General features: G+C 51.0%; 1 protein-coding gene across 3 annotated transcripts in view; it reads left to right on the top strand.

Moving 5' to 3' along the window:
- TTC6 (tetratricopeptide repeat domain 6) overlaps positions 1 to 22,850 on the top strand; it is a 1,585,904-nt gene that overhangs the window by 523,058 nt on the left and 1,039,996 nt on the right. For all 3 annotated transcript variants that reach the window (XM_078659352.1, XM_078659351.1, XM_078659353.1), the window contains exon 19: positions 14,136 to 14,218. In XM_078659352.1, coding sequence (XP_078515478.1) covers positions 14,136 to 14,218 — 83 coding nt within the window. The remainder of the gene's footprint in view (positions 1 to 14,135; positions 14,219 to 22,850) is intronic.

The following is a 22,850-nucleotide window of genomic DNA, read 5'->3' as shown; positions in this document are numbered from 1 at the left end:
TTACACGGTTCATGTAACAAGGACCGACCGAATATGGCTTGCGTTTTACAGGGCACGCCAGTTCCTGCTATCATCCCCACGTTTAAATTGTTAGAGAATGGTAGTTATTTAATGCTCAATAATGAAAACTGCTGTGGTTTAATTAAAGGTATAGCTTTCATAGTAACGGTTAGTGAGCGAGTTATTTGCTGCAGAAATGTTCTTTATCCTCCCACACGTGAACATAGGGAGTCTTCCATTTGGCCACAGATACCGACCTTGGGAGCAGAATTCAGCGGCATGGCTAGAATAAGAGCTCTATTGTCCCAGAAAGAGGTGGCCTTGAGCTCGGCCCGTGAAACTTTCGTGCTTCACATTGCTAACACCCGTACGGAGGTTCAGGCTCTTTTAAACACTGATTTGCCCTTGCATTTCGGAGCCATGGTCCGTTCAATCTTTAACGCATCCTCCACAACGGGCCTAGCACATTTTTTTAAAGTTGTTAGCGGTGGTCTCGTGACTTCCTTTGAGAAGATTTTTGGAGTCATCCCTGCTTTCTTCCATTCTATTTTTTCATCCTTGTTTGGAGGGTTCCCGTTTTTGCTTGCATTAGCGGCTGGCGCATTGGTGGTTTTCTGCCTTTTTTAAATATGGATGCCCTTCATGTGCAAGACCACGCACAGCTACTACTGACGCGGTTTCGCAACCGCATGCTTGATTATTATGGCACACTGCCGTTAGCGACTCTAAGCACGGCGTTTGGATTATCTTTTCGGTTCTCCTATTTCACCTGTGTCCAGCCTGTATTTCGCTGTCTGACCTGTGATTTCCTTTGGGCCATTGATTTGTGTCTCTGCGGACCAGCATCTTCTGACGTCGATTTTGATCAACTGATGAGTCCTATCATTGCTCACGAGTTGGTTTGTTCTGACGAAAGGGTTATGGCCTTGGCGGTGGCACATGGACTAATGGGTCCCTGGGATGTGTTGTCGGCAGCGCAAAATTTCTTGGAACTAAGTTTTCTTGAGAACCCACCGAGCTGTCCTCTGATGGTTATAGAGGATCCGGTGCTGGAAGATCACGTATGTTCCTTTCATCTTTTAAATTGGATGGCTGAACTGTTTTCGGATGAGGACAGTGACTTCCTCCTGGAGGCTGTTGCAGCTTACTTTTCATATACGGTCTTATCATAGACACTGCCTCAAATTGACATGCTGATTGATAGCATTTCCTTGATTTTATTGACTTTTGGTCAAGACATTTTATTTTTTGCTTGCCTATTGGCTATTTTTTTTAGCATTAATTTTTATATTCATGCTCGCTTATAAATGGATTCTGCTCTCATGTGATGGCACTTCTGTTACCTTATTTAGTCCGTTCTCGGATCATGGGGGGGTGTTGTATAACTCCTATATATCCCTATATCGTGTTAAGTTAGCATAGGTACGTTTGAGATTTAAACGCCATTTTTCCTTTCGTGCAACTTCTGCACACGACCCTCATTTGTTGACTTAGCTTTCAACCTAGTAGTTTGCCGTGGTGAATGTGAGAATAATATGTTATTGCTCTGATATCTGCTTTGTTTAATAAAACATGTCTGCACGGAGAGTGCTGAAGTTTCAGGAGCAACACGATATGGAATTGTTATGAGGTCTGATCTCCACGCCTTCATAGTCATAACACAAGTGCAGCCTTTGCCAACTTGGGCTTGAGGCGGGATTGATATTGCTTTGCACGAGAATTGTTAACACACTTGATGCGGTGCACATGCAGAGAGAGCTGGTGTATGCTGATGTGATTCCTTCATGCTAGGACACTAAGGTATGGGCCCGCCCTAAAACAACCCAAAGAGACCTTCTTAGATAATAATATAATATATGTGTTAGGGAGGGTGAGATATAAGTGTTGTTAACTCTTATTCATTACAGCATGTTAACATGCTGTCACCATTCGCTTTTTATGTCTTAGTAACTATGCTGATAATTTTGCTACTGATAATAAGTATACTTGTATTATCAAAGATACTGCGCCTGAGAAGACGGCATTAGTAAATAAACATTTCAAATGCACATGTGTCTTCTTTACTCCATGTTCTGGTTTGTAATAATAATATAACGAAAGAGTGTTCATGAGTCCCACGTACCCTGAGGTACTGTAAGTTCATGTTCTGGTTTGTCTAAACATTGGGTGTTTGATATGTCCAATGAGACACTGTAGCTAGCTCGGTAAGGGGTGAGTTGGTTGCTAAGGTAAGTTTTGGGACATCCTAATTTACCGAGGTTCCACTCCTCTGTGCACAGTTCTGTGTGAGTACAGAAACCCTGCAACAAGAGTAGACACATGTCCTAGACTCCCAGCCTTTGAGTGTGCCTGTCTGTCCCCGCTGCACCGTCTATGAGCGTAGGCACATGTTCTAGACTCCCAGCCTTTGAGTGTGCCTGCCTGTCCCAGCTGCACCGTCTATGAGAGTAGACACATGTCCTAGACTCCCAGCCTTTGAGTGTGACTGTCTATACCAGCTGTAGCGTCTATGAGAGTAGACACATGTCCTAGACTCCCAGCCTTTGAGTGTGCCTGTCTGTCCCAGCTGCACCGTCTATGAGAGTAGACACATGTCCTAGACTCCCAGCCTTTGAGTGTGCCTGTCTGTCTCCGCTGCACCGTCTATGAGAGTAGACACATGTCCTAGACTCCCAGCCTTTGAGTGTGCCTGTCTGTCCCAGCTGCACCGTCTATGAGAGTAGACACATGTCCTAGACTCCCAGCCTTTGAGTGCGCCTGTCTGTCCCAGCTGCACCGTCTATGAGAGTAGACAAATGTCCTAGACTCCCAGCCTTTGAGTGTGCCTGTCTGTCCCAGCTGCACCGTCTATGAGAGTAGACACATGTCCTAGACTCCCAGCCTTTGAGTGTGCCTGTCTGTCCCCGCTGCACCGTCTATGAGAGTAGACACATGTCCTAGACTCCCAGCCTTTGAGTGTGCCTATCTATCCCAGCTGCACCGTTTGAGAGTAGGCACGTGTCCTATAACCCAGCCTTTGAGTGTGCCTGCCTGACCCAGCTGCACCGTCTATGAGAGTAGACACATGTCCTAGACTCTCAGTCTTTGAGTGTGCCTGTCTGTCCCCGCTGCACCTTCTCTGAGAGTATACATATGTCCTAGACTCCCAGCCTTTGAGTGTGCCTGTCTGTCCCAGCTGCACCGTCTGTGAGAGTAGGCAACTCTTATACTCCCACCCCTAAGCGTGTGCCTGTCTGTCCCAGCTGCACCATCGATGAGAGTAGGCACGTGTCCTAGACTCCCAGCCTTTGAGTGTGCTTGCCTGTCCCAGCTCCACTGTCTATGAGAGTAGGCATGCCTCTTATACTCCCAGCCCTAAGAGTGTGCCTGTCTGTCCCATCAGCACCATCAATGAGAGCAGTCACGTGTTCGAGACTCCCAGCCTTTGAGTGTGCCTATCTATCCCAGCTGCACCGGTTGAGTGTAGGCACGTGTCCTATAACCCAGCTTTTGAGTGTGCCTGCCTGACCCAGCTGCACAGTCTATGAGAGCAGGCACATATCTTACACTCCCAACCTTTGAGTGCGCCTGTCTGTCCCCGCTGCACCCTCTATGAGAGTAGACACATGTCCTAGACTCCCAGCCTATGAGTGTGCCTGTCTATCCCCGCTGCACCTTTTGAGAGTAGGCATGTGACTTATACTCCCAGCCTTTGAGTGTGCCTGCCTGTCCCAGCTCCACCATCTGTTGAGTAGACACATGTCCTAGACTCCCAGCCTTTGAGTGCGCCTGTCTATCCCAGCTGCACCGTTTGAGAGTAGAAATGTGTCCTATCTCCCAGCCTTTGAGTTTGCCTGTCTGTCCCAGCTGCACCATTTGAGAATAGGCACGTGTCCTATAACCCAGCATTTGTTTGTGCCTGTCTGTCCCAGCTGCACTGTTTGTGAGAGCAGGCACAGGTCCTAGACTCCCAGCCTTTGAGTGTGCCTGTCTGTCCCAGCTGCACCGTCTATGAGAGTAGACACATGTCCTAGACTCCCAGCCTTTGAGTGTGCCTGTCTGTCCCCGCTGCACCGTCTATGAGAGTAGACACATGTCCTAGACTCCCAGCCTTTGAGTGTGCCTATCTATCCCAGCTGCACCGTCTAAGTAAGCATGTGTCCATTAACCCAGCCTTTGAGTGTGCCTGTCTGTCCCAGCTGCACCGTCTATGAGAGTAGACACAAGTCCTAGACTCACAGCCTTTGAGTGTGCCTGTCTATACCAGCTGCACCGTCTATGAGAGTAGGCACGTGTCCTATAACCCAGCCTTTGAGTGAGCCTGTGTGCCAGCTCCGTGCCTATAAGAGAAGGCTTGTGTCCTATTCCCCCAGCGTTTGACTGTGCCTGTCTGTCCCAGCTGCACCATCTATGAGATCAGGCATGTGTCCAATAACCCAGCCTTTGAGTGCCCCGGTCCATCCCCGCTGCACCGTCTATGAGAGCAGGCATGTGTCTTAGACTCCCAGCCTTTGAGTGTGCCTGTCTATTCCAGCTGCATCATTTGAGAGTAGGCACGTGTCTTATACTCCCAGCCTTTGAGTGTGACTGTCTGTCTCAGCTCCACCGTCTGTGAGAGTAGACACATGTCCTAGACTCCCAGCCTTTGAGTGAAGTGTGCCTGTCTGTCCCAGCTGTACCATCGATGAGAGCAGGCATGTGTCTTAGACTCTAAGCCTTTGAGTGTGCCTGTCTATCCCAGCTACACCATTTGAGAGTAGGCACGTGTCCTATAATCCAAACTTTTAGTGTGCCTGTCTGTCTCAGCTCCACCGTCTGTGAGAGTAGACACATGTCCTAGACTCCCAGCCTTTGAGTGAAGTGTGCCTGTCTGTCCCAGCTCCACCATCCGTGAGAGTAGGCACGTGTCTGAGACTCCCAGCCTTTGAGTGTGCCTATCTATCCCAGCTGCACCGTTTGAGAATAGGCATGTGTCCTATAACCCAGCCTTTGAGTGTGCCTGCCTGACCCAGCTGCACCGTCTATGAGAGTACGTACATTTCCTAGACTCCCAGCATTTGAGTGTGCCTGTCTGTCCCAGCTGCATCATCTATGAGAGTAGGCACGTGTCCTATAATCCAAACTTTGAGTGTGCCTGTCTGTCTCAGCTCCACCGTCTGTGAGAGTAGACACATGTCCTAGACTCCCAGCCTTTGAGTGAAGTGTGCCTGTCTGTCCCAGCTCCACCATCCGTGAGAGTAGGCACGTGTCTGAGACTCCCAGCCTTTGAGTGTGCCTATCTATCCCAGCTGCACCGTTTGAGAGTAGGCACATGTCCTATAACCCAGCCTTTGAGTGTGCCTGCCTGACCCAGCTGCACAGTCTATGAGAGTACGTACATTTCCTAGACTCCCAGCATTTGAGTGTGCCTGTCTGTCCCAGCTGCACCGTCTATGAGAGTAGACACATGTCCTAGACTCCCAGCCTTTGAGTGTGCCTGTCTGTCCCAGCTGCACCGTCTATGAGAGTAGACACATGTCCTAGACTCCCAGCCTTTGAGTGTGCCTGTCTGTCCCAGCTGCACCGTCTATGAGAGTAGACACATGTCCTAGACTCTCAGTCTTTGAGTGTGCCTGTCTGTCCCCGCTGCACCATCTATGAGAGTATACATATGTCCTAGACTCCCAGCCTTTGAGTGTGCCTGTCTGTCCCAGCTGCACCGTCTGTAAGAGTAGGCAACTCTTATACTCCCAGCCCTAAGAGTGTGCCTGTCTGTCCCATCAGCACCATCAATGAGAGCAGTCACGTGTTCGAGACTCCCAGCCTTTGAGTATGCCTATCTATCCCAGCTGCACCGGTTGAGTGTAGGCACGTGTCCTATAACCCAGCTTTTGAGTGTGCCTGCCTGACCCAGCTGCACAGTCTATGAGAGCAGGCACATATCTTACACTCCCAAGCTTTGAGTGTGCCTGTCTGTCCCCGCTGCACCCTCTATGAGAGTAGACACATGTCCTAGACTCCCAGCCTATGAGTGTGCCTGTCTATCCCCGCTGCACCTTTTGAGAGTAGGCATGTGACTTATACTCCCAGCCTTTGAGTGTGCCTGCCTGTCCCAGCTCCACCATCTGTTGAGTAGACACATGTCCTAGACTCCCAGCCTTTGAGTGTGCCTGTCTGTCCCAGCTGCACCGTCTATGAGAGTAGACACATGTCCTAGACTCTCAGTCTTTGAGTGTGCCTGTCTGTCCCCGCTGCACCGTCTAGGAGCGTAGGCACATGTTCTAGACTCCCAGCCTTTGAGTGTGCCTGTCTGTCCTCGCTGCATCGTCTATGAGAGTAGACACATGTCCTAGACTCCCAGCCTTTGAGTGTGCCTGTCTGTCCCCGCTGCACCGTCTATGAGCGTAGGCACATGTTCTAGACTTCCAGCCTTTGAGTGTGCCTGCCTGTCTCAGCTGCACCGTCTATGAGAGTAGACACATGTCCTAGACTCCCAGCCTTTGAGTGCGCCTGTCTGTCCCAGCTGCACCGTCTATGAGAGTAGACACATGTCCTAGACTCCCAGCCTTTGAGTGTGCCTGTCTGTCCCAGCTGCACGTCTATGAGAGTAGACACATGTCCTAGACTCCCAGCCTTTGAGTGTGCCTGTCTGTCCCCGCTACACCGTCTATGAGAGTAGACACATGTCCTAGACTCCCAGCCTTTGAGTGTGCCTATCTATCCCAGCTGCACCGTTTGAGAGTAGGCACGTGTCCTATAACCCAGCCTTTGAGTGTGCCTGCCTGACCCAGCTGCACCGTCTATGAGAGTACGTACATTTCCTAGACTCCCAGCATTTGAGTGTGCCTGTCTGTCCCAGCTGCACCGTCTATGAGAGTAGACACATGTCCTAGACGCCCAGCCTTTGAGTGTGCCTGTCTGTCCCAGCTGCACCGTCTATGAGAGTAGACACATGTCCTAGACTCCCAGCCTTTGAGTGTGCCTATCTGTCCCAGCTGCACCATTTGAGAGTAGACACATGTCCTAGACTCCCAGCCTTTGAGTGTGCCTGTCTGTCCCCGCTGCACCGTCTATGAGAGTAGACACATGTCCTAGACTCCCAGCCTTTGAGTGTGCCTGTCTGTCCCCGCTGCACCGTCTATGAGAGTAGACACATGTCCTAGACTCCGAGACTTTGAGTGTGCCTGTCTGTCCCCGCTGCACCGTCTATGAGAGTAGACACATGTCCTAGACTCCCAGCCTTTGAGTGTGCCTGTCTGTCCCAGCTGCACCGTCTATGAGAGTAGACACATGTCCTAGACTCCCAGCCTTTGAGTGTGCCTGTCTGTCCCCGCTGCACCGTCTATGAGAGTAGACACATGTCCTAGACTCCCAGCCTTTGAGTGTGCCTATCTATCCCAGCTGCACCGTTTGAAAGTAGGCACGTGTCCTATAACCCAGCCTTTGAGTGTGCCTGTCTGACCCAGCTGCACCGTCTATGAGAGTACGTACATTTCCTAGACTCCCAGCATTTGAGTGTGCCTGTCTGTCCCAGCTGCACCGTCTATGAGAGTAGACACATGTCCTAGACTCCCAGCCTTTGAGTGTGCCTGTCTGTCCCCGCTGCACCGTCTATGAGAGTAGACACATGTCCTAGACTCCCAGCCTTTGAGTGTGCCTATCTATCCCAGCTGCACCGTTTGAGAGTAGGCACGTGTCCTATAACCCAGCCTTTGAGTGTGCCTGCCTGACCCAGCTGCACCGTCTATGAGAGTACGTACATTTCCTAGACTCCCAGCATTTGAGTGTGCCTGTCTGTCCCAGCTGCACCGTCTATGAGAGTAGACACATGTCCTAGACTCCCAGCCTTTGAGTGTGCCTGTCTGTCCCAGCTGCACCGTCTATGACAGTAGACACATGTCCTAGACTCCCAGCCTTTGAGTGCGCCTGTCTGTCCCCGCTGCACCGTCTATGAGAGTAGACACATGTCCTAGACTCCCAGCCTTTGAGTGCGCCTGTCTGTCCCCGCTGCACCATCTATGAGAGTAGACACATGTCCTAGACTCCCAGCCTTTGAGTGCGCCTGTCTGTCCCCGCTGCACCGTCTATGAGAGTAGACACATGTCCTAGACTCCCAGCATTTGAGTGTGCCTGTCTGTCCCAGCTGCACCGTCTATGAGAGTAGACACATGTCCTAGACTCCCAGCATTTGAGTGTGCCTGTCTGTCCCAGCTGCACCGTCTATGAGAGTAGACACATGTCCTAGACTCCCAGCCTTTGAGTGCGCCTGTCTGTCCCACCTGCACCGTCTATGAGAGTAGACACATGTCCTAGACTCCCAGCCTTTGAGTGTGCCTGTCTGTCCCAGCTGCACCGTCTATGAGAGTAGACACATGTCCTAGACTCCCAGCCTTTGAGTGTGCCTGTCTGTCCCAGCTGCACTGTCTATGAGAGTAGACACATGTCCTAGACTCCCAGCCTTTGAGTGTGCCTATCTATCCCAGCTGCACCGTTTGAGAGTAGGCACGTGTCCTATAACCCAGCCTTTGAGTGTGCCTGCCTGACCCAGCTGCACCGTCTATGAGAGTACGTACATTTCCTAGACTCCCAGCATTTGAGTGTGCCTGTCTGTCCCCGCTGCACCGTCTAGGAGCGTAGGCACATGTTCTAGACTCCCAGCCTTTGAGTGTGCCTGTCTGTCCCCGCTGCATCGTCTATGAGAGTAGACACATGTCCTAGACTCCCAGCCTTTGAGTGTGCCTGTCTGTCCCCGCTGCACCGTCTATGAGCGTAGGCACATGTTCTAGACTTCCAGCCTTTGAGTGTGCCTGCCTGTCTCAGCTGCACCGTCTATGAGAGTAGACACATGTCCTAGACTCCCAGCCTTTGTGTGCGCCTGTCTGTCCCAGCTGCACCGTCTATGAGAGTAGACACATGTCCTAGACTCCCAGCCTTTGAGTGTGCCTGTCTGTCCCAGCTGCACCGTCTATGAGAGTAGACACATGTCCTAGACTCCCAGCCTTTGAGTGTGCCTGTCTGTCCCCGCTACACCGTCTATGAGAGTAGACACATGTCCTAGACTCCCAGCCTTTGAGTGTGCCTATCTATCCCAGCTGCACCGTTTGAGAGTAGGCACGTGTCCTATAACCCAGCCTTTGAGTGTGCCTGCCTGACCCAGCTGCACCGTCTATGAGAGTACGTACATTTCCTAGACTCCCAGCATTTGAGTGTGCCTGTCTGTCCCAGCTGCACCGTCTATGAGAGTAGACACATGTCCTAGACTCCCAGCCTTTGAGTGTGCCTGTCTGTCCCAGCTGCACCGTCTATGAGAGTAGACACATGTCCTAGACTCCCAGCCTTTGAGTGTGCCTATCTGTCCCAGCTGCACCATTTGAGAGTAGACACATGTCCTAGACTCCCAGCCTTTGAGTGTGCCTGTCTGTCCCCGCTGCACCGTCTATGAGAGTAGACACATGTCCTAGACTCCCAGCCTTTGAGTGTGCCTGTCTGTCCCCGCTGCACCGTCTATGAGAGTAGACACATGTCCTAGACTCCGAGCCTTTGAGTGTGCCTGTCTGTCCCCGCTGCACCGTCTATGAGAGTAGACACATGTCCTAGACTCCCAGCCTTTGAGTGTGCCTGTCTGTCCCAGCTGCACCGTCTATGAGAGTAGACACATGTCCTAGACTCCCAGCCTTTGAGTGTGCCTGTCTGTCCCCGCTGCACCGTCTATGAGAGTAGACACATGTCCTAGACTCCCAGCCTTTGAGTGTGCCTATCTATCCCAGCTGCACCGTTTGAAAGTAGGCACGTGTCCTATAACCCAGCCTTTGAGTGTGCCTGTCTGACCCAGCTGCACCGTCTATGAGAGTACGTACATTTCCTAGACTCCCAGCATTTGAGTGTGCCTGTCTGTCCCAGCTGCACCGTCTATGAGAGTAGACACATGTCCTAGACTCCCAGCCTTTGAGTGTGCCTGTCTGTCCCCGCTGCACCGTCTATGAGAGTAGACACATGTCCTAGACTCCCAGCCTTTGAGTGTGCCTATCTATCCCAGCTGCACCGTTTGAGAGTAGGCACGTGTCCTATAACCCAGCCTTTGAGTGTGCCTGCCTGACCCAGCTGCACCGTCTATGAGAGTACGTACATTTCCTAGACTCCCAGCATTTGAGTGTGCCTGTCTGTCCCAGCTGCACCGTCTATGAGAGTAGACACATGTCCTAGACTCCCAGCCTTTGAGTGTGCCTGTCTGTCCCAGCTGCACCGTCTATGACAGTAGACACATGTCCTAGACTCCCAGCCTTTGAGTGCGCCTGTCTGTCCCCGCTGCACCGTCTATGAGAGTAGACACATGTCCTAGACTCCCAGCCTTTGAGTGCGCCTGTCTGTCCCCGCTGCACCGTCTATGAGAGTAGACACATGTCCTAGACTCCCAGCCTTTGAGTGCGCCTGTCTGTCCCCGCTGCACCGTCTATGAGAGTAGACACATGTCCTAGACTCCCAGCATTTGAGTGTGCCTGTCTGTCCCAGCTGCACCGTCTATGAGAGTAGACACATGTCCTAGACTCCCAGCATTTGAGTGTGCCTGTCTGTCCCAGCTGCACCGTCTATGAGAGTAGACACATGTCCTAGACTCCCAGCCTTTGAGTGCGCCTGTCTGTCCCAGCTGCACCGTCTATGAGAGTAGACACATGTCCTAGACTCCCAGCCTTTGAGTGTGCCTATCTATCCCAGCTGCACCGTTTGAGAGTAGGCACGTGTCCTATAACCCAGCCTTTGAGTGTGCCTGCCTGACCCAGCTGCACCGTCTATGAGAGTACGTACATTTCCTAGACTCCCAGCATTTGAGTGTGCCTGTCTGTCCCAGCTGCACCGTCTATGAGAGTAGACACATGTCCTAGACTCCCAGCCTTTGAGTGTGCCTGTCTGTCCCAGCTGCACCGTCTATGAGAGTAGACACATGTCCTAGACTCCCAGCCTTTGAGTGCGCCTGTCTGTCCCCGCTGCACCGTCTATGAGAGTAGACACATGTCCTAGACTCCCAGCCTTTGAGTGCGCCTGTCTGTCCCCGCTGCACCGTCTATGAGAGTAGACACATGTCCTAGACTCCCAGCCTTTGAGTGCGCCTGTCTGTCCCCGCTGCACCGTCTATGAGAGTAGACACATGTCCTAGACTCCCAGCATTTGAGTGTGCCTGTCTGTCCCAGATGCACCGTCTATGAGAGTAGACACATGTCCTAGACTCCCAGCATTTGAGTGTGCCTGTCTGTCCCAGCTGCACCGTCTATGAGAGTGGACACATGTCCTAGACTCCCAGCCTTTGAGTGCGCCTGTCTGTCCCAGCTGCACCGTCTATGAGAGTAGACACATGTCCTAGACTCCCAGCCTTTGAGTGTGCCTGTCTGTCCCAGCTGCACCGTCTATGAGAGTAGACACATGTCCTAGACTCCCAGCCTTTGAGTGTGCCTGTCTGTCCCCGCTGCACTGTCTATGAGAGTAGACACATGTCCTAGACTCCCAGCCTTTGAGTGTGCCTATCTATCCCAGCTGCACCGTTTGAGAGTAGGCACGTGTCCTATAACCCAGCCTTTGAGTGTGCCTGCCTGACCCAGCTGCACCGTCTATGAGAGTACGTACATTTCCTAGACTCCCAGCATTTGAGTGTGCCTGTCTGTCCTAGCTGCACCGTCTATGAGAGTAGACACATGTCCTAGACTCCCAGCCTTTGAGTGTGCCTGTCTGTCCCAGCTGCACCGTCTATGAGAGTAGACACATGTCCTAGACTCCCAGCCTTTGAGTGTGCCTATCTTCCCAGCTGCACCGTTTGAGAGTAGACACATGTCCTAGACTCCCAGCCTTTGAGTGTGCCTGTCTGTCCCCGCTGCACCGTCTATGAGAGTAGACACATGTCCTAGACTCCCAGCCTTTGAGTGTGCCTGTCTGTCCCCGCTGCACCGTCTATGAGAGTAGACACATGTCCTAGACTCCGAGCCTTTGAGTGTGCCTGTCTGTCCCCGCTGCACCGTCTATGAGAGTAGACACATGTCCTAGACTCCCAGCCTTTGAGTGTGCCTGTCTGTCCCCGCTGCACCGTCTATGAGAGTAGACACATGTCCTAGACTCCCAGCCTTTGAGTGTGCCTATCTATCCCAGCTGCACCGTTTGAAAGTAGGCACGTGTCCTATAACCCAGCCTTTGAGTGTGCCTGTCTGACCCAGCTGCACCGTCTATGAGAGTACGTACATTTCCTAGACTCCCAGCATTTGAGTGTGCCTGTCTGTCCCAGCTGCACCGTCTATGAGAGTAGACACATGTCCTAGACTCCCAGCCTTTGAGTGTGCCTGTCTGTCCCCGCTGCACCGTCTATGAGAGTAGACACATGTCCTAGACTCCCAGCCTTTGAGTGTGCCTATCTATCCCAGCTGCACCGTTTGAGAGTAGGCACGTGTCCTATAACCCAGCCTTTGAGTGTGCCTGCCTGACCCAACTGCACCGTCTATGAGAGTACGTACATTTCCTAGACTCCCAGCATTTGAGTGTGCCTGTCTGTCCCAGCTGCACCGTCTATGAGAGTAGACACATGTCCCAGACTCCCAGCCTTTGAGTGTGCCTGTCTGTCCCAGCTGCACCGTCTATGAGAGTAGACACATGTCCTAGACTCCCAGCCTTTGAGTGGGCCTGTCTGTCCCCGCTGCACCGTCTATGAGAGTAGACACATGTCCTAGACTCCCAGCCTTTGAGTGCGCCTGTCTGTCCCCGCTGCACCGTCTATGAGAGTAGACACATGTCCTAGACTCCCAGCCTTTGAGTGCGCCTGTCTGTCCCCGCTGCACCGTCTATGAGAGTAGACACATGTCCTAGACTCCCAGCATTTGAGTGTGCCTGTCTGTCCCAGCTGCACCGTCTATGAGAGTAGACACATGTCCTAGACTCCCAGCATTTGAGTGTGCCTGTCTGTCCCAGCTGCACCGTCTATGAGAGTAGACACATGTCCTAGACTCCCAGCCTTTGAGTGTGCCTGTCTGTCCCAGCTGCACCGTCTATGAGAGTAGACACATGTCCTAGACTCCCAGCCTTTGAGTGTGCCTGTCTGTCCCAGCTGCACCGTCTATGAGAGTAGACACATGTCCTAGACTCCCAGCCTTTGAGTGTGACTGTCTATACCAGCTGTACCGTCTATGAGAGCAGGCATGTGTCTTAGACTCCCAGCCTTTGAGTGTGCCTGTCTGTCCCAGCTGCACCGTCTATGAGAGTAGACACATGTCCTAGACTCCCAGCCTTTGAGTTTGCCTGTCTGTCCCCGCTGCACCGTCTATGAGCGTAGGCACATGTTCTAGACTCCCAGCCTTTGAGTGTGCCTGTCTGTCTCAGCTGCACCGTCTATGAGAGTAGACACAAGTCCTAGACTCCCAGCCTTTGAGTGTGACTATCTATCCCAGCTGCACCGTTTGAGAGTAGACACATGTCCTAGACTCCCAGCCTTTGAGTGTGCCTGTCTGTCCCCGCTGCACCGTCTATGAGAGTAGACACATGTCCTAGACTCCCACCCTTTGAGTGTGCCTGTCTGTCCCCGCTGCACCGTCTATGAGAGTAGACACATGTCCTAGACACCCAGCCTTTGAGTGTGCCTGTCTGTCCCAGCTGCACCGTCTATGAGAGTAGACACATGTCCTAGACTCCCAGCCTTTGAGTGCGCCTGTCTGTCCCCGCTGCACCGTCTATGAGAGTAGACACATGTCCTAGACTCCCAGCCCATGAGTGTGCCTGTCTGTCCCCGCTGCACCGTCTATGAGAGCAGGCACGTGTCCTAGACTCCCAGCCTTTGAGTGTGCCTGTCTGAACCGGCATGCCATACTCCCTGTATTTAATATTTGTCCCCTTTGAGTGTGCCTGTCTATCCCAGATCCACCGTCTATGAATGTAGGCATGCCGCACGCCTCTTATACTCTTAGCCCTTTGAGTCGCCACCGTTTTTCACTGTTCACTGTTGTATCAATATCAGTCTTTAATACTCCATCCTTCATCTATTATTGTGTGCCTGTCTCTTTTATCTTTGATTTAAGGATAGTCAACACATGATAGATGGGTGTTGCCATGGTTACTGTGCCTCTGCATGAATTCTACCCTTTCATCCGGGTGTTAGCCTGAATTTTGAAATTAATGTATGGCTGATCCTGTTTTTTGTGACTGATTTCCAGATTCATGAGTTACCAAAAGCGCTGAAAGATGTAACACGAGCCATTCACCTGCAGCCGGACGCCATCCAGATGTACATCATACGGTATGTAAAGGGTGACGTGGCAGGGGTTCGGTCTGATCTGCACACTTATCTGTTTGCCACATCCTAACATGTATTTAAATTTGCCTTGGCAGGGAAACTACAGTTTGGCGCGGGTGGGCTCCCGGGACACAGAGAGTAAGCCGGCCAGGGAGGTGCTGTCCATGGGGCCTTTACACGGCTGTGGAGTGCAGTGCCTGCCCCCTCCCCTGTTTTTAATATGTGACCCCAGTGAATGGGGTTCCTGGGGGCCATTAATGCTCTGGAAGAGGGTTGGCATGACCCACTCCTCTGTATTTAATGTTTGGCCCCAGAGGATGGGGCCCCTGGGGCACATTAGTGGCTTGGGGATGGTGGCTGCATGACCCCTCCGTTGTATTCACTGTTTGGCCCCTAGGAATGGGGTCCCTGGAGTTCAATAGAGGCCCGGGTGGCACGTGCCCCTCCCCATAAAATGTCATTTGGCTTCAGGGGATGGGGTCCCGGGTGCCTTTTAGGGGCTCTGGGAGGGGTGTTGCCTGCCCCCTCCCCTGTATTCAGTGTTCGACCCCAGGGAATGGGGTTCCTGGGGTGTTTTAGTGCTCAGGAGAGCGTTGTCATGCCATACTCCCTGTATTTAATATTTGTCCCCAGAGGATGGGCCCCCGGGGGCCATTAGTGGCTTGGGAATGGTGGCTGCATGACCTCTCCCTTGTATTCACTGTTTGACCCCTAGGGATTGGATTGGATTGGAGTCCACAAGAGGCCCCTCCCCATAACATGTCATTTGGCTTCAGAGGATGGGGCTCAGGGAGGGGGGGCTGCAACTTCTTCCCCTGTTTTAAATGTTTGACCCGATTAACGGGGTGTTCAGGGCCCAATAAAGGCACATAGAGGGGTGCGGCATGCCCCATCCCCTTAAATGTTCAATAGACTCCGGGAGATGAGGTCCCCAGGGCCCAACAGAGGCGCGGGGAGAGGGCCCCACTCAAGCCCCCTTCCCAGGCATTTTTCTAAGACGCCTGGGCCCTACCCACCCCAGATGTCTCAATATATTAATTAGTAGGAACGCTGGCCAACGCCTTACATTTTTTCTTTTTGTTTCAATTTTTTGCCCCGGGTGGGGGGAACTGTGGAGGAGGGAGGACAGGATATTTTTTAAATACAATTGCAGGACATCCCCAAATGTTTTGATGACTGCCTGCAACCATTTTTCTCATGTGGCAGGCAGCCAGTCAGAGCCCTGCAGGAGTGAGTTGGCCCAAGGGAAAAAAGCCCCCTAGGCCAATCAGACGGCTCTATTTTTAAAAACTGGATTGGAGAAATTCACACGAGTGTCTCGAACCCTACTGTTGAAAGGTAGGGCCGTATTCGACCAAGAACCCTTCAGTATTTGCCCGGCGTTAGCCGCCTCTCATGCCATTCGAGATTACCAAACAAAGAGGCAGGCGCTGGAGACAGAAGGCAGGAAACAGGAGTTTATTCCGACGGAGCAGAACACGTCAAATCAGACAACAGGGTATCTTCTCGAGGTGCTCTAAACGCATCCTTGGGGCCTGGCCTCTTATTCACAGGTTTATTGCTTTATTACATAAAACACATTCTTGTTAATGCTTTGATGTACGGGAAGGCATCCTCGGAATCTCCGCTCCAAACCCGTTCCCACACATGTTTACAGTAAAGTTCCCACCTCGACCTCAGCATGCGGCGGTTGTCGCGCAGCTGGACATTCTGCTGGGAACGGGGAAAGGGGGCGATCGGTCGGATCTGGAGGTGTGAGGGTATAGATTAACCACCGCTCCTTTGATGTGAGGCGGGGCCTTCCGGTAGGGGGCAATAAACTGCATCTGCCGGGCTAGGTGATGGCCTGGGATCGGGCCGGACAATCAGGCAGGGAGGAAGAGGTTATCAAGGAAGGGCCTGTTCTTTGAATGAGATGAAAAGAGCGAGGGGGTTCAGCACGGGATGTGGCTCGGAGACAGGGTCACGCTAGAGGTGCGCTTATGGTCCAAGCAGGAGAAACCGGGGCTGCCGGGGCGCGGGGGAATGCTTGCGAGGCTGGGGTGTGAGGGGGAGAGGCGCGCAAGCTATTGGCAGTGGGCAGAGAGGTCGTGACACAAAAATGGCTGCCACCTACTTTCGCGATGGGGCCTAAAAGGGACAAGATGGCGTGGCTACTGTTTTCATGATTGTCGCTCTACTTTCAACAGTGGCTGTGGTGAACATAAATGAACGCCGCTTATGTATACCGATTTTAGTCATTTTCCACAGTCCCCAGTTTTTATCATGAGTAAGTTCATTTCTGTTCATGTCTGAGGTAAGGACGTACAAGCTGACATTTTAGTTATACTAATAAGGGAGGTATGTGGCTGGGCTGTCTATCGAGGTCTTTGGTAGCCCATATGCATTACGGGCAGATAGAAATAATCCTACTATAAATGTTGACAGAATCGTACATAACCACAGGTAGTCAATGCGATAGGCGAGGAGGCAGTGCATATAAAATTACATTAGCTGTGTCATACGTCAGACCTTGGAGACGGGGACATTATTTAGACGATACAGGAAATTCGTTCGAATACAAGCATGATGTCATACAGAAAATGTTCTGGCAGAATAAGGGCTATTATCACTTGAGGTCTGGGCTCCCTGGGGATCAAAACTAAACAGCATGTTCATGTGCATAGTTATCCTTGTACAATTGAAAAGCGACCGATGTAAGGTTATGAAAACTCAATTGGGTGGCAATCAATATGAAGTGATTGGGAGAGAAATTCAACTTGACAAGGGACAGTCAAGGGGTGGAAATGTTCAAAAAAAGGGTTCGTCTGTCCAGTGTCTTTTTACAGCGAGCCATCACTGGTAGGTTCTCGTCGTTCTTCCTCTTTCGTTGGCGCTGTTGAGCACCGGCGGTGGAGCTACGCGTCCAGCTCTACTTCAGATCTCGCGTTGCAGGGTGTGGTCATTCTTTGCTCTCGGACCACAGTCCTGTGTTTGTCCTCAGAGTCAAGTTCAAAAATTCCATATGGAAAAAAGGGGGGGTTATAGGGGCGTGCTTTGGGAGGCCGAGGGAAGAGAGGGTGGAGTGGGTCAGATCTGAAACGGACCAAGGAGGGCAGAAATTTCAAGCAAGCGGGCCCATCAATCGGGCACAATGGGCTGGGACTTTCGACACGAGCTCATCAACGTGCAGGGGCTTCTGGGTGGCCCTTCTTTCCTTCACTTTCCACGCTGAGAACGGTGCCTTGTCCCGCAACTCTTTGCTTTGCGGCTCCCCCTAGGTCGAGGTCATAGATTTTCCCCGATCTGTAGCCAGGCTGTGCGTCACATCCGGCCTCTCTCCTCCCGACGACTGCACGTTATCCTTGAATGAGTATAAAAAAATTTTTTTTTGAGAATTGGCAGGGGAAGATGTTTACACACTTTAATTTCTCTCCCAACCCCAAGTAGTTGGGGAAACGTTCATTGGTCACGATAGGGTGGATGCTTAGTAAACCTTACATCGGTGTATGTTGTTAACTCATGCACCATTGCTGTAGTGCAGGTTGGCAAGCATTTTTTATTTTCAAACAACACGTCTGTCTGGTGTTTTACTCTTGTTATAGTTGCGAACGTGGCAAGAAGTCTGATATCTAAAAATTACATAGTTTATCGAATTCAAACCGGCTCCTTCAGTAGAGACTCGCGTTTGTTTAAAACAAATCCTGTTGAACTATGTTTCTTCAAGGTCTGTTAATTTATAAAAATTGTGAAATGCTGTTATCATGGGACTATAGCTACAATCTTTAAGATTTTCCGGGACGGCTGGTACAGAACTAGGACCATTCTGGAGGAACGGGGACGTATCGGACATTCTATTTTTTGTACAATGGGCAGAGGTAATCCGAACGATGAGGGTGGTGTTACCAAAGTACTTAAGAAAAAAGCCACTGACATATAGTTCCCTTTGTAAGGGTCAGATTAGGGGACATCAGTCGTCTCGCCTGTCCTTTCTTTCTCGGCCAATTAAGTTTCATCATTTTACAGAAAGGAGAGGCAGTACTATGGCAAAATACGATTGTTTTGTTCCTGTCAATTTGTTCAAACACTGTCGTGTCTAAGAGCCAATTATTCCCGTACCGGCGAGGTACAGTGTCGTCATCTATTCAAAAGGGAGCGAGGGAGCTCTCAGAGGGAGAGAGCGTCGTGCGTACCAAATAGGCTATTAGTACACGTACAACATAATAAGAGGGAGAGAGAGGGAGAGACGTGTACAATAATAGGCTATTCAGTGCACGCACATATAGATCAGTACGGGTCATTTTTACGTAAAAAGAGAACACAAGCTGAGGGAAAACATAAATTCATAGTTTGCGTAAACACAAATACCAGATAGGTTGCGACAGTACATACATCAAGTACGAAAACTTAAGATAAAACAGAGGGCTATTTTTTGGCGAAAGAGCCTTTTCATGCGTGTTGCATATTTTCAGTACTCCATATAATTCATTCGGGGGGTCGAGCTCTTCGTTCTCCTTCCTTCCTAATAGCAAACAATTTCTGTGGGTAATCTTGCTTCAATAAATACTTACTCCTTTTAATTGGCCGGACACTGGTCCAGTCGTGCTTATACTCACGGTGGGGCCTTCCAACATCTAACAAATGTCGACCCGAGTTGAGGTAAAGGAGGGGTGTCTGTCGGATGTGCGATGGTGCAATTCTGACTTTTCTATGAGGATGGAAGAAGAGGGGGTGAATCTAAAACATGACAACATCCCTAATTTCTGGGCTGAGGGGGGGATTTTAAATGAATCCCAACCCGGGGTATCCTTAACTTTTCTCATCTAGTCTGCACATTAAGTTGACTCACTGGTGCGCGTCATTTAGGGAGTTCATTTGGGATATCGGTTGGGGTCCGAGGTACTACAATAACTCTTCAAGTTTCTGGCGTAGGCCATTCTCCCATTCACTAGCTCCAGAGGGGGAGAGAGAGTCGTTCCTAGGTAGGGTAAGTGCTATATTCTTTCTCGTCCTTCACATGTAGGTACCATGTTCGGGCTTGTTTTTCTTATTCCATTAACTGCTCGATCCATACCTCAGTCATACAAAAAAAGCATTCGTTCGTCAACCCAGACGTGCGCCACACATGAGCATTCATACAACACAAATCGGGGCCCACGCGTGCATTCATACAATACAATTCTTCTTCTTTCTGCGTGTAACACGGTGCATTCTGGGTCTTCTCCATACTCCAGCTGAAATTCCGATATTAACCTGCAGAGAAAGAAAGGGGGGGGGGGGTGACAGCGTACAAAGCACATCAGCGCGCAAAGACACGAAAATGTTTTTACCTACCATGTGCCTAACTTATCTTCTGTGGGAAGCAGTACCTTGCATCTCGGCATTGCAGTCCAGAGGGACTGGTCTATCGTCCCATTCATAGATATATCTAAATATCCGAGCCTTTTACCTATTGCTTATGCTGCAGGAATGCAAAAATACGACAGATCTTGACTATTCTTTTCGCATTGTTTGTATGTACCATGCCTTTCTAATTTTTCATAACCAAAATTGCTTCATTTTTTTTGTAAAAACTCAAACGAGACAAATGGTTGCAGGATCAATGAAGGTTGATTTTATAATTGAAAGTAAAACAAGATCAGTTACAATAAAATCGTTTATACGCATACCATGGGCGAGCATCATGAGTAGCATTACTTCGAAAATACAATAATCAATAGTGAATAAGAACCAATATCAGCAGGGTTGTCCGTATGCCCAGTCAGTACCCTTCCCCGCCCGCCACGTGTTCAAGGACCGTATACATATCCCATAATATCAAGGCTACGCAGCTAAAACGTCATAAGGAGTTGCAAGTCTCGCCCATACTGGCGCCATTTTGGGGCGTGGCCGGGTGGGTCCAGAGTACAGTTCAAATGCCTCCGACAACTAGCGGCCGGACCAGAATCCCTTTCGGTAGTCCAAAAAGTTTGTTAGCGCCAACAGAGAGGGCAAGCGGCGTGGACTGCGGCTTAAAGGCGAGGAAGACAAAATCTTCCCTACCGGGTCCCGCTGAGGTCCCACCGGAGCTGATCGAGTTTGGCAGTACAAAGGCCGGTGTCAGCACGAGAGTACCACCATCTTGTGACAATGTTGTGGCCACTCCGGAGAGCGGGACAGCAGGTGTATCCCTCCGCCGACACGTTGAATCAGTCTTTCCTCCGATACCAGATGTGGACAAGGTGGCAGTCGCCCGGGGCAGTGGCATATCCATGGGGGATAGTCGAGCAACAGTGGCGGTGGCCCCCACCGGAAGCCTGCGGGAGCCGAGGGCCAGTGACTTTCGAAGAATTTTTAGAACTGAGAGGATGTCTTCAAGAGTGGGGCTCATGCCCGAGCAGGCAAGCATCCGAGTTCCAAGGCAGCCCAGCGCCACTCCAATGGACCAGGCCCAAATCCGGGGTGTCAGCCGCCATTTTGTGAGTTCCGTGGCAGCCGCCTGTCGCTGCACCGCAAGAGCGGGTGCAATTCAGTTGGATGGTGGATGAGACACTGTTCCGCCAGAGCGGGCGCAACTCAGCTGGCTGGGCGGGGCACTGGCCGCAAGAGCGGGCGCAACTCAGTTGGCCGCGCGAGGCACGGTGCCGCAAGAGCGGGCGCAACTCAGTTGGCCGAGCAACGCGCTGGGGTGTAGCTGAGGCACCTCCACCTGGGGAGGTGGGGGAGGCTCGTTCACGCCGCCTCTCCCTCCCGGCGCACCCCACGCCGTCCGGATGCCACCTCAGGGCGGATGGATGGGAAGGCCCGTACAACGACATCGTGGCCGTGGTGCTTCCGGGCCAACCACCCGACGACCTCTTCGGCCGATGGCTGCCAGCAAAGTCTTGGCGCGTTGGGTAGCCTCCAGCCTATTCGCTCAACGGGCCGCTACCGACGCTACCTCGCCGGCTGATGGCTTTTGTAGACTTTTTATAGCCCAAAGCCTACTAAAAAGTAGCTCGAAGTAGCCCAACACTGAAGGCGGGACAGGGACAGCGTTAAGCAGACGGCGAATGCGTTGGGTTTGTTGTTTCAGCCGGCTGCCATGTAAATAGTTGTTTAATAAAAAGTTTTAACATGTTACTTTGCTGGAGTGTTGTATATATTTATAATGCTTGAAACAGGGTTGTCGTTATTTGGGCGGGGTGGGCGGTGGAGCCGGGCTGTCTTGCAGCCATCATGGCGTCGGGCTCAATTCTTCTCATTAGTTTCATATTTCTCATGAGGGGTTGTTCCTAATGTTTCTATTTTAGCGAGGTCAGAAAAGAGATCCTATCAGTGGCCTACTGATTTTACTCGATTCCTTCTGGTTTCCCTAACGATTTTTTATGTTTTTGTTTGCTAGCACGATACAGCGGCTAACCCGCAGTTTTTTTTATATATATTTATGTCCTTTTTATTAGGGGCGTCCTCCGGCGGAGCCGGATGATCTACCTCTAATAAACGGTCCGGGCTGAACCACCTACCAACAAACGGGGCAAAGATAGGCATGACGGGTTACAAAGGGGACAAAAGTCTGCACTACCTATCCTTCACTATCCGCAAAGACTAAACAGAGTATTGCGACCCTGTGCTTATTTGTGAATAGAGAATAACCCAAAGAGAACCAATTCCGAACGATCAATGTTCGGTCAAACAATCAATCAAATGAGGGATAAAAATAGGCACGACGGATTACAACGGGGGCAAAAGCCTGCGTTACCTATCCTTCACTATTCACAAGGACTAAACAGAGTATTGCGACTCTGTGCTTTTTTGTAAATAGAGAATGATCCAAAGAGAACCAATTCCAAAACAGTAAATGCTTGGATAACAATCAATCAAATGGAGAGGGAAGTAGGCACGACGGGTTACAACGGGGGCAAAGGCCTGCGTTACCTACCCTTCACTATCTGCAAAGACTAAACAGAGTATGGCGACTCCGTGCTTGTTTGCAAATAGGGAATCTCTCAGAAACAATCAAATGAGTAATACTAGTATTTTCAAACAATCAAACAATCACTTCGCACTTCGTCGTGTTTGCACGACCTTACCCGGACCGCATGGACAGTTTCTCGCCTTCCGCCTCCAGCGCCTGATCGTCCTCTATTCTCTGTAATTGCTGTGGCACTCCTGATGGTTCCCAGTCAGGACCGTTGATCACTCAAGAGAGGTCTGCTCGGAACCGGTGAAGTTCGGGTGATCGGCTGCCAGACGAGGGTCTATCGGGCAGGTGCACTTCCCGATCGTTGCAGTCATTCACTCTGTCGTTGGGACCTCTCTCACTGGATCCACGCGTCGCTGATGGGCCCTACGTTGGGCGCCAATTGTTGAAAGGTAGGGCCGTATTCGACCAAGAACCCTTCAGTATTTGCCCGGCGTTAGCCGCCTCTCATACCATTCGAGATTACCAAACAAAGAGGCAGGCGCTGGAGACAGAAGGCAGGAAACAGGAGTTTATTCCGACGGAGCAGAACACGTCAAATCAGACAACAGGGTATCTTCTCTAGGTGCTCTAAACGCATCCTTGGGGCCTGGCCTCTTATACACAGGTTTATTGCTTTATTACATAAAACACATTCTTGTTAATGCTTTGATGTACGGGAAGGCATCCTCGGAATCTCCGCTCCAAACCCGTTCCCACACATGTTTACAGTAA

This window comes from Lissotriton helveticus, chromosome 9, assembly GCF_964261635.1.
Source record: "Lissotriton helveticus chromosome 9, aLisHel1.1, whole genome shotgun sequence".
NCBI classification, from domain to species: Eukaryota; Metazoa; Chordata; class Amphibia; order Caudata; family Salamandridae; genus Lissotriton; species Lissotriton helveticus.
This window is presented reverse-complemented; position numbering and strand designations above follow the sequence as displayed.